At 37.3% G+C, this 12,830-nt stretch overlaps 1 protein-coding gene across 1 annotated transcript in view; it reads left to right on the forward strand.

Annotated features, from left to right (window-relative positions):
• Window positions 1–12,830, forward strand: part of MAP4K5 (mitogen-activated protein kinase kinase kinase kinase 5) — a 112,437-nt gene that overhangs the window by 66,986 nt on the left and 32,621 nt on the right. The window contains exon 14 of the mRNA XM_061157398.1: window positions 3,052–3,130. Within this exon, the coding sequence (XP_061013381.1) occupies window positions 3,052–3,130 (79 nt within the window). The remainder of the gene's footprint in view (window positions 1–3,051; window positions 3,131–12,830) is intronic.

The raw sequence follows: 12,830 nt of genomic DNA on the forward strand, positions 1-12,830 counted from the left end.
CCAAACAAAGGAATGAGACAACCTCAGAAGAAGAATTAAACAAAGAAAAGATACACAATCTGCCTGTTACAGAGTTTCAGGTAATGATCATAAAGATATTCAATGAACACAAGAGAGAAATGGAAGAACATAGTAAGAATGTTAACAAAGAATTAGAAAATATAAGGGGAAACCAAATAGAGCTGAAGAATACAATAACTAAAATTAAAACTACACTAGAAAGAAATAATAGTAGATTTGGTTATATGGAACAGATCAGTAAACTAGAAGACTGAATAGTGGAAATCACCTAAGCTGAAGAGGAAAAAGAGAAGAGAGTTTTTTTTGGTTTTTTTTTTTTTTTTAATGAGGGTGGTTTAAGAGACCTTTGAGACAATATCAAGTATACTAACATTCACATTCTAGGGACCCCAGAAGAAAGAAAAAGAGCCAGCATATGGAAGCAACCTCAGTGTCCACTGATGGACTAATGGATAAAAAGGATACATACATACATACATATATATATATATATATATACACACATGTGTATATGTATATATTCAGTGGAATATTACTTTGTTGTTGCTGTTTAGTCACTAAGTTGTATCCAACTCTTTTGCAACCCCATGGGCTGTATCCCATCAGGCTCTCCTGTCCATAGAATTTCCCAGGCAGGAATACTAGATTGGGTTGCCATTTCCTTCTCCAGGGCTTCCCTGGTGGCTCAGACGGTAAAGAATCCACATGCACTATGGGGGACCTGGGTTTGATCCCTGGGTTGGGAAGATCCCCTGGAGAGGGCAATGGCTGCCCACCTAAGTATTCGGGCCTGGAGAATTCCATGGACTGTATAGAATCTGTGAAGAGTTGGACACACTCAGCAGCTTTCACTTTGCTTCTCCAGGGGCTCTTCCCGACCCAGAGACCAAATCCACATCTCCTGCATTTGTAGGTGGATTCTTTACCACTGAGCCACCAGGGAAGCCCTGGAACATTACTCGCCCGTTAAAAATAAAATCTTCCCATTTTTGACACCATGGATGGCTCTAGAAGCTATTATGCTAATGAAATAAGTCAGAGAAAGACAGATACCACATGATCTCACTTATATGTGGAATCTAAGAAGGAAAACAAAATGAAGTGAAAACAGACTCAGATAGAGAGAAGAAACATGTTTGCCAGAAGGGAGGCTTGTGAGTGTGGACAAAATAGGTGAAGGGGATTAAGATGTACAAATCTCCAGTTATATAATAAATATATATATTAGGGCTATTTTACACAGCATAAGGAATATGGTCAATAACATTAATTTTGTATGGGAACAGATGGTTACTACACTTATAATGGTGATTACTTCTTAATGTATACAAATGTCAAATTCTGTAGTACATTAGAAGCTAACATAGTATTGTGCATTAATTAATATTTCAGCTTAACAAAAAAGAAAAGAAATACTAATTTCTTTTCGCCAGGGGATCTTCCCACCCCAGGGATTGAACCCAGGTCTCCCACATTGCAGATGGATTCTTTACCAGCTGAGCCACCAGGGAAGCCCATTGAGGAGAATGGATGTGTTAAATGACTAGAGAAATGTTTGGGGGCAACACTGAAGCCTTAGAAAAGATTAATTTTCAATGTGTAATTTTCCTCCAGCAATCATTGGTACCCCAGATATAAACAAGTTACTTTAATTCCTGCAGGGTTGTCATTTTGGTATGCCAGTGTAGAAAAGGATGGTAGGGAGTGAGAATCAAATTTAGGATATATGCAAGTGATTGCTTGAAATTATGGACCACCAGATCTAAAGTGGATAGGAAGAAAAGTGAAGATAGAAGAAATGCATAAGAAGAATGAGAAAGTAATGGATTGATGGACTTGAGATTCGGTGTGAACATTTAAAAATTATTGGAGTAATGAGAGAGTAAGCTCAGAGGATGAAAAGTTTGGAGTATGATGTGAATTCCTATGTCATATGTCATATGATGTGATGACAGATTCCAGGATATGATCTTAATAGCATAGAGTGCTTTGAAGTGTGGTAGAATGTCTTGAGATAAGGTCAGTAAACTTTAATCCAGCGCAATGGGCTTTTGAGTCCTTTGGTATGATAGTGGGTCTTAAAGTAGGGAAAAAGACACATGACCATCGTCTGAATCATTAGTGAATGAGAGTGAGTCATCAGAAATTTAATAGATAGGGGTTGAACTGAATGCATTGTTTCCAAAGATCAGGAGCTTATTCAAAAGGGTGGAAGTAGTAAGCTTTCTCACTTGGTTTACTACAAATCTTATCCCTCTCTGCATGGTATTTCTCCTGTCCATACCCTTTTACATACTTAATCAGGTTACTCTTAAAGCTGACTCTTGTGATGGCATTCCCTTTCTGTAAAATCTCCAAAAAATTCTTTTGCCAAGAAAATAAAATTGAGAGCTCTAGCCTGACATTCAGAACCTTTCATGATCTGGCTTATCCTCCTTCAAATGTCTTTCCAACTTGTCATCTGTCACCACATTCAAATAATAACCAGCTTCAATTCCCCTAAACACTCCACAATTTCCTTTTTTTTCTTGCATCACTTTGTTCATATTGTTCGTGCTGTCTGAAATGCTTTTCCCACCTTGCTGCTCATTCAGTGCCTACTTGTCCTTCAAGGCCTCACATCAGATTTCAACTGTCATGAAGAATTTCTTTACCTCTTCCAATGGCAGTCATCTCTCCTTCCCCTGGGCATTAATAGTGATTTTAATGAATGCCACTTATTCTTTTCTAGTGTTTAAGTGTTTGTGTATGTTATCTTCCTAGACTATAAGCTCATTTGAGGATAAGATTTGCATCTGATTTTCCTTACATCTCTTCAGTATTTTATATAGTATAAATGTGTGTGGAATAAATGAATTAACTTTTAAGTATCTCATATTCATTTTTTTAAAAATTTATCCTTCAGTTCACTTTATTAGTAGGTAGTCATGTCTGTTAATAAATAAGAATTTAATTAAGCAGAGAAAGTTTGACCTTCTAACTTTGTCACAGAAATTCTTTTCAGTGTATATATTATGTTTGTATTCGCAGCCCCACGCAGTCATTCGTCATACCATTAGATCTACAAACAGGAATGCCAGAGCTGAGCGGACAGCTTCAGAAATCAATTGTATGTGTTTGGTATACATTTTCAGTTGGTGGTTTTGCAGGGCTGAGCTGGGTGTTCTTGTGGGAATTTTTGTAGTAATAAAATCTCAGGCTATCTGCGGCTATATCCACACAAAAACAGGATACCTCTGAAATAAATGTTGCTTTTCTGGTTGTAATGAAATCCTTGGTTTACAATTAAATAGTTTTTACTTTCTAATTATAAACGTAATACATGTTAATTGCAGAAAATTTGCAAAAAGAAGAAAGTAGAAAATTAACATTGTCAATAATCATCACTCGGCACCAGCCCACAGATAATATTTTGCTGAATTTCCTTCAAATTTTTTCACATGTAGTTTTACATGGCTGAGTTTATACTATGCATAAAATTTTGCCTAATATAATTAGAACTATTTCCCATATATTAGCCTAGGCTTTGTAACTGTTATGTTTAATGGTTTTATCCTCCTGTATTGAGTTGATGTATTATAGTCCCTATTGTTGGATATTTAGGTTGGTCTCAGTTTTTTAAGTCAGATTAGCACCAAGGTGGATATTTTCTAAAATGCGTATTTAAAAGGAGAAATTGATTTTTATTCAATAAATTAATCATTGACATGAAAATGTTATATTAACAATATTTGTCATTTTAGCCACATTAATTTGGAAGAACAGATTTACAAAGAATTTTTAGGATGAGTATACTGACTTAAGTGCATAATTGTTTCAAAGGAGATTTAAAGGTATTTTACATTAAAATAAGCTCTAAATAAAAAATATAAACCATAATGGAGGAAGGTAGTTAGAATAATTGCAGATGTGTATTTTGTTTTCTTGAAACCAAACATTTCTAGCTTTCTGTACGCAGCTTTGGAAATCTAGGTCAATGGAGAGTTAGAATATCCTTCCCATATCTGTTATTTCAGTCACACATTTTCATAGTTAAACTCATAATTCAAGATTTTCTGTTTTTGTTAGTTCCAGATTGCTGATACGTTTTATGCTATCTTCTTATACTATCCCTAGCAAACTCTCTGAGTTTCAAATACCAGACAGAAAAGCAGCTGTTTATTTTTATATTTTAAAATAAAGCTATTATAAAGCTATTTTCTTTATTTTATACAACTGTATAGTATTCAATTAATGTATTGTAAATGTATCTTTCCTTATAGCTTTTGTTTTTGGGGTTGTATTTAGTAAGGCCTTCCTGATTTTAAGGTTATAAAAGGATTTTCCTGTTTGTTTTTTTGTTTCATTTTTTATAATATCAATACTTATATCTTTGTTATAAGGTATTATTTGCTAGAAGGTATGAACAACTTCAGTTTCATTCTAAATATCTACTCATTTGTCTTGATACTGTTTATTAAAACCTGTTTTCATTAATAGATTTGATATGCCATCTTTATTATATACTAAGTTGCCACGTACATTTTAGGGCTTCTTCTGGAAATTCTGTTCTCTTGCACTAATATACTTAGTCCTATGCCAGTCACATACTTCTGATTATTATGTCTTTATAATACCTGTTAAAATGTGTTAGAAATAATCCTCCTCCTATTTTCCCTCACCCCCTACACACACACACACACACACACACACACACACACACACACACACACACACACACACACACACACACACTGTTGCAATTCCTTTTTAGTATATCTGGCCATTGTATTTTCTCCACATAAAACATAAGAATCAGTCTATTGAGTTGAAAAAAAAAAACACCTCTCAGTGTTTTTACTGAGATCTCATAAATTTGTACACTAACTTTGGGAGAATTGACATCTTTATGATATTCTGTCATCTTAATCAAAATAAGCTTCCTCAGAGAGCTCAAAGCTTAGTTCTTTTATAAGTGTCCAAAGTACTGATTCCTTCGTGGAATTTGCCCTGTGTGCTGCAAGTACCAAACAGAAGATGGTAGAGTTGAAGGTCATTTTATTGGTCTATCTTTAAATTCTCCCAAGTCTTCTTTTATGTCCATCAGGAGTGTTTCATTGTTTTGTTTTTGTTTAATAGATTTTATACATACCTTGTTAGTTCTTGTTCTTAGTTTTTTGTTTCAGTTTTTTAAATTAAGCTAGTAACTTACATACAGTAAAATGCTTAAGTGTACTGCACAATGAATTTTTAAATTTGTATACACTCATGAAACCACCAACCAGATCAACATTATCAGAATCTCTGAAGGATTCCTCATACTCCTTCACAATCAACACCCTCCCATCTCCTGTGTCCCCCTACCTTCCCACTGCCCTGGCTAATCACTATTCTTATCTCATCACTATAGATTGGTTTTTGTGGTCTTGATCTTCAGATATTTAGGATCAACTAATATACACCTCTTTTGCCTGATTTCTTTTGCTCAATATTATGTCTGTGAAAGTCATTCATGTCATGTGTGCCAGTAATAGTTTATTTTTTCATTGTAATGTCGTATTTCATTGTATGATTAATAGCATAATTTATTCATTCTTCACTTAGCTGGCATTTTTATTTGTTGCTAGTTTGGGGCTATTATAATTACTGTAATCATCCTTACTGTGTGTTTTTAGTGAACATAAATAATGGTTATCAGTTCCGTTCAGTCACTGAACTCTTTGTGACCCCATGGACTGCAGCACGCCAAGCTTCCCTGTCCATCATCAGCTCCTGGAGATTGCTCAAACTAATGTCCATCAAGTCGGTGATGCCATCCAACCATCTCATCCTCTGTCGTCCCCTTCTCCTGTCTTCAATCTTTCCCAGCATCAGGGTCTTTTCCAATGAGTCAGTTCTTCGCGTCAGGTGGCCAAAGTATTGGAGTTTAAGCTTCAGCACCAGTCCTTCTAATGAATATTCAGGACTGATTTCCTTTAGGATTGACTGGTTTGATCACCTTGCAGGCCAAAGGACTCTCAAGAGTCTTCTCCAATACCACAGTTCAAAAGCATCAATTCTTCAGTGCTCAGTTTTCTGATCTTGGCCTAATCTAAGACCGCTAGAGTATAGTCCAGCGAAGTCAGATTTATTCACTCCTTGCAGTGAGGGAGAACACACACCAGAGGAACCATGGAACATCTCATTAAATAGGAAAAGAAGAATTAGAGAGTTTGGGGGGAAAGTGGAAACTAAGTAAAATTTAAGTGAAAACTTAAAGCAAAGTAGGGATATGTGTGAAAAGATCTATACTATAAAAATAGATTCAGAAGCCTGTTTCTTTGGAAACTTGAAATGTTGTATTCAGAAACTCCTTTAGTTGAAGGTCTGTATCTACATTGGAAATTAAAGCTACTTCTCTCTATCAGTAACTTAAACCTTCCAGGTGAGAGTGGAATGGTTCATTTTAATAAATATGATTTAATAAAGCAAAGCTTCTGACTGTCTTTGATTTTAGAGACTGATATTTCTCAGTAGGAAAGCATGGGTAATTCAGAGAGGGGATCATCATGTGATAATTTGCCTATGCAGCATATCCTTGGGAGAATCACTGTTTCTTCTCGACTTTGCATTTGGATTTGTGTCTGTCTTCCCAGTCTGATGAATGGTCAGGCAGATTACTGTCTCATTCTGATTAGATATGGGTCTATGACCTGAATTTTCTGTTAAAAAAAAAAATGTTTTTGTCTGAAAAGCCAATTTTTGGTTGAGTCCAGTTGATACTGAGAGCTCAGCCTCTGTGCACGGGTGCCAAATCAAATCTCAGAGACAGAATTTTGAGTGAGAGAGAAAAGAATAGCTTTATTGCTTTGCCAGCCAAAGCGGAACACAGAGAGCTCCTGCCCCAACTGTGTGTCTCAACCTGGGAGAAGTTTTATAGCACAGTGGTTCAGGGGTGGGTGGGGTTGCTGAGAGGTCAGAGTGTGCGCAGGGCCGCCACTCCTCTAATTTAGTCTCAAGTAATCTTCTTGATTACAAACAAAGATCATGGCACCTGGTCCCATCACTTCATGGCAAATAGATGGGGAAACAGTGGAAACAGTGTCAGACTTTATTTTTGGGGGCTCCAAAATCACTGCAGATGGTGACTGCAGCCATGAAATTAAAAGACGCTCACTCCTTGGAAGAAAAGTTATGACCACCCTAGACAGCATATTAAAAAGCAGAGACATTACTTTGCCAACAAAGGTCCGTCTAGTCAAGACTATGGTCTTTCCAGCAGTCATGTATGGATGTGAGAGTTGGACTATAAAGAAAGCTGAGCGCCAAAGAATTGATGCTTTTGACCTGTGGTGTTGGAGAAAACTTGAGAGTCCCTTGGACTGCAAGGAGATCCAACCAGTCCATCCTAAAGGAAATCAGTCCTGAATATTCATTGGAAGGACTGATGTTGAAGCTGAAACTCCAACCCTTTGGCCGCCTGATGCGAAGAGCTGACTCATTTGAAAAGACCCTGATGCTGGGAAAGATTAAAGGCGGGAGGAGAAGGGGACGACAGAGGATGAGATGGTTGGATGGCATCACCGACTCAATGGACGTAAGTTTGAGTAAACTCCAGGAGTTCGTGATGGACAAGGAGGCCTGGCATGCTGCAGTTCATGGAGTTGCAAAGAGTCAGACACGACTGAGCGACTGAACTGAACTGAACTGAATCTTCCTGATGAACTAATCTGATTCTTTTAATTTAGCCTTCTGTGATGTTTCTCTGCTATGAAGAGTGCTGACCTCTTAAAAGACCTTAAAGACTTTGTTATGTGTGTCCCTTGAGGTGGAACCAGGACCCTGCCCCAAGAGCTGCACTTTTGTTTCCTGGCTATCCCCCTCCCCCATATTTGCATCCCTTCCCTTTCCAGGTTGAATCTGCCCTTTGGAACTCTGAGAAGGTGGGGGAAGCTGAGTTAAAGGAGATGGGGGAGAGAAAGGCTTCTGTGCCCAGGATTCCTGTAGGGTCCTGCTTGGTTTCACAGTTACCTAGGAAACCAACTAACTGCAAAAAAATTGGCACCAAAGGGGATTTGAGAGGTGTCAATAAAGAAAATGACTGCCCAGCTATTGGTTTAGGTGTATGATTTTAGCTGACTCACAAGTAAATTTTAGCCAGGTATTTGGACTCATACCAGGGACTGAGGCTACACAGAGCAGTATTAAGAATAAAGACTCTACCGATATCATAATTAAGAGGTAACAAGTAGTCTGTTAACAATCCAGAACCTTCAACTGGCAAGGAGGAAGAAAAAACTGTAGCTAAAGAGCTATAGTATTAAAGTATGCACATTAAAGTATGAAAATCAAAGTCTTGTGTCATCTTGCTCCATTGAACTTGGACAAATGATTCTTTTCCTATTGTCATCAGCTTGATTCAACAGATTTGTGTAGAAATTGCCTTCTTGCAGTCATCTACTTCTGAAGATTGTCATCTCCAGTTTGAGATTTCCTACTGAGACCATCTTGTGTTGATTTAAATTGGCCCATGTCTCTGGGCCAATTAATACAAATTAATACAAGGATCATTGCTCTGTTTTACCATTGTATTAATTATTAACAGTACCTGGCAAGATTCTATTTATTGAGTTTATAGAGAAGTTTCCCAGAAGACAGTTTCTGAGTTCTAAATCATGAAAAGATCATTTCAGAGGAAACACTGCTTGGATATGTTTGAATATAAAACTGTGTACTGTACAAGTCTCAGATATATTCGTCTGTGATATTGTAGAAACTGGAGCTGTGGCAGTATTCTTTGATGTATAAGATACTCAGTTTTGGGTTTATTGAGAGAGAGTTAATGGGCCCCTGAGGAAGCTGACCTTACTTTCATTCAAGCCAAACAAAGAAAACCCATTTTAGGCTAAGGAGGTCTAAGAATTTCTAAAAGTTTATCCAAGTTAAGTTTGAAAATTCCATTTGTCCTTTTTATTTTACATGAAGACTAAGAATGATAAAGGTGATAGAGATTTTGAGGAAGATGTATTGTCTCACAAACCTCCTTAGTAACAGTTATAGACAAGTGAGTGTTTACTAGAGAAGTAATTAGAATTTTCCCGGGTAGGAAACACAAACTCAAGCAACATTTTTTGGCCATTGTTAAGATTGAGCCTTTTTAAACAACCTTTGAGCCATTCTAGAAATAGATATACAATAACTAAAGCAAAAACCTTTGTTGTCAGGGAAACTAATTTTGAAAAATTATCTGAAGTATAACATACCTATATGTTCCTCAGCATTGGTGTTTGTTAAGCTGCAGGTTGCAACCCAATCCATGACATCAATTCAGATTTTTTTCTAAGGCACAAAATAGAAAATTTTCAACTGCATCAGTTGGATTAATAAATACTATACTACGAAACTTGTGGAATTTGTTTGTTGTTTTCTTAGCAATTTGATGGCGTCAACTACAAATTGAGGGTTTGAATCCCTTTGTGGTTGCCATAACTGTTGACTTTAAAAAAATGCACAACATGAGAGTTAAGTTTTATTTGGGGTAAAATGAGGACTGCAGCCTGGGAGACAGCACCTCGAATAACTCTGAGAAACTGCTCCAAAAGAGTTATGGGGGAGGGACAGTATATCTGTGATTTTGGTAAAGGGGGCATACATGCAATCAAGCACATACTTTAGTAGAAAGTTTCTGCTGGTTTCATGAAGCTTCTGTTATTCCCAGGAAACAGTCATCACCATGAAGGATTTTAGTGCTTTCCTAGGTATGAGGAGATAGAAGAATTGAGCTTTTGAAAATGCCTATCTGATGACTTGTCCTGCCCGCCCCCTACCCCTGCCCCAAGCACAGGGCCCCTCATTTCTGCTGTCCACGCTGAACTCCTTCAGGGGGTGTGCCAGGTCAGCAGCTGCAGCAGCACGTGATTTAATCCTTGTAGAGACAGATGTGTGTTAGTCGCTCAGTTGTGTCTGACTCTGCAACTCCATGGACTGTATGTAGCCTGCCAGGCTCCTCTGTCCGTGAAATTCTCCAGGCAAGAATACTGTAGTGGGTTGCCATTTCCTTCTCCAGGGGATCTTCCCGACCCAGGGATGAGAAGTGCCAGTTTGTAGTTGAAAACTGTGATGTGCCTAGATGCATTTTTGTTACTTATTTGGTGTTTATTGAGTTTCTTAGATCTATAAGTTGGTATATTTTATCAGCTATATAAAATTTGGGGCCATTATTTCTTCAGTTTTTCTGCTCTAGATTCTCTCTTCTCCTGAGACTCCAATTACATGTTAGACCACTTGATGTTGCTTCACAGGTCACTGAGGCTCTGTTCTCCCTGCCCCCCATAAACATACCTAAGGTGTTTTTGTTTTCTGTACCTCAGTTTAGTTTCTGTTGCCCTGATTTTAAGTTCGTTGATGTTTTTTCCTGTTGTATTCTGTCTGTTATTTAAGCCTATCAGTGAATTTTATTTCATATATTGTATTTTCTGGATCTAGACTTTCATTGATATAGATAGATTGATAGAAAAATAGATAAATAGATGGAAGAATGGCTAGATGGATGATACATACATGTATATATATATATACACACACACATACATATATAGTTTTTATCTCTACTGAGAATTTCCATCTGTTTACTTGTTGTGTCCATCTTTGCTTATTTCAACAGCTGTGTCACCTCTGAGTCTGTATCTGTTTTTTAAACTGGTTATGATTTTTATTTTTTTTCTGCTTATTCTGTAGTCATATTTTATTGTATCTTGGATGTTGTGATACCACATTGACCTCTTTATTTTAAAGAGTGTCTGAAGCATAAATTAGCTGGTAGGTCATCCCAGTCCTTTCAAGGTCTGTCTTAGATTTTACTACAATGTTCAGCAGTTTCTCCTCTGGGTGGAAATTCATTTCTTTCCTTTTACTGTGTGATCACTAAAACTTGCATTTAGCTCACAGCACTGTGTTAGCTGTTTTCTGACATACCTTGCAGAGTATTGCTTTGCTTGTGGGCAACTTCGTATTCAACTAAAGATTTCTCTAAGGAGACCTCTTGGCATATTTTTAGAGTTCCTTCTTAGTTCAGTTTTCTCATTTCTGGTACTCTGCCCTTCAAATTCCCACTGTCTGAGAGGCCCCAAACTACTCCTTTTTCCTGTGCCCAGTGAAAACTGTCTTTGGGTTCTGTTTTCTTAGAAAGTGAAAGTGTTAGCTGCTCAGTCATGTCCAACTCTCCTTGGACTGTAGCTCACCAGGCTCCTCTGTCATGGAATTCTCCAGGCAAGAATACTGGAGTGGGTAGCCATTCCGTTCTCCAGGGGATCTTCCTGACCTAGGGATCGAACCCGGGTCTCCTGAATTGCAGGAGGATTCTTTACTGTCTGAGCCACCAGGGAACCCCTCAGTTATAGGTATAATAAGTAAAACAGGAATTAGACTTACCCTTCTGCTATAAACTACTAATTACTAACATGTAATACAAATATGTGTATGCATACAAGGTATATGAAGCAATTATTTTGAAGCAGTGGATTATCAGACATCACAGGTTGATAATCTTTGATAGATGGTGGTAAGATCCTTACTCACCCTGGCTTTATAGGGGTAAAGAATCTGCCTGCATTGTGGGAGACCTAGGTTCAATCCCTGGGTTGGGAAGATCCCTTGGAGAAGGGAATGGCTACCCACTCCAGTATTCTTGCCTGGAGAATTCCATGGACTGAGGAGCCTGGCAGGCTGTGATGGTTCATGGGATTGCAAAGAGTCAGACATGAACGACTAACACTTATGCCTGTAGTAAATAACATCTTTTGGAAATAAATGAGGATATATCATAGAAGTCCTCCCCATCTTTGTATTTTATAAGCCAAACACACAGCCAAAGGTACTGCTAGGATTTTTATTAAAGTGAAACAAAACAACTTGGAGCCTATTCTTTTCTTTTTTTTAATTAATTAATTATTTTAGTTGGAGGATATTTTCTTTACAATATTGTGGTGGTTTTTGCCATACATCAACATGAATCAGCCACGGGTGCACATGTGTCTCCCCATCCTGAACCTCCCTTCCTACCTTTCTCCCCTCTGGGTTGTCCCAGAGAACTGGCTTTGAGTGCCCTGCTTCATGCATCAAAGCAGGTCATGTATTTTACGTATGGTAATATACATGTTTCAATGCTATTCACTCAAATCATCCCACTCTCCCCTTCTCCCACATAGACCAAAGGTCTGTTTTTTACATCTGTGTTTCTTTTGCTGCCTTGCATATAGAATTGTTGTTACTGTCTTTCTAAATTCCACGTATATGTGTTTATATATTGTGTTGGTATTTCACTTTCTGACTTACTTCACTCTGTACAATAAGCTCCAGTTTCATCCACCTCATTAGAACTGTGGAGTCTATTCTTCTAAGCAGAACAGTGATATTGGAGACTAGCATTCTTTGCCATGAGTCATGGCTGTAGTAATTTTAGACTTGTCATAAGGAATTTGATTTTTTTTTTAAGGAATACTTTTCATGTGATAAAGTAAAATACCTTAAATGTTTATGTTGTTATAAAAGAAATGAAATTGAAAATTTTATTTTCAATTACTGATACTGGTATGGATGGATACAGTTGATACTTTACTATATGTTCAATGAGAATTTATGAACTTTCTCTAGTAATGTTTCAAGTCTTGAAATTTGCTAATTATATAATTGTTATGGAAAATGATATTTTCTTTCTTTTCTTTCCATATTTACACGTTTTGTAATTCATTTCTAGACCTGCGTGCCAGTATTTCTTGTGACCAAAAGAAAAATACCTTTAACTCATCTCTGTCTCAGATGAGAGAAGTGGTTCTTTGTGAATTATAGTATGG

This window comes from Dama dama, chromosome 12 (assembly GCF_033118175.1).
Source record: "Dama dama isolate Ldn47 chromosome 12, ASM3311817v1, whole genome shotgun sequence".
NCBI lineage: Eukaryota > Metazoa > Chordata > Mammalia > Artiodactyla > Cervidae > Dama > Dama dama.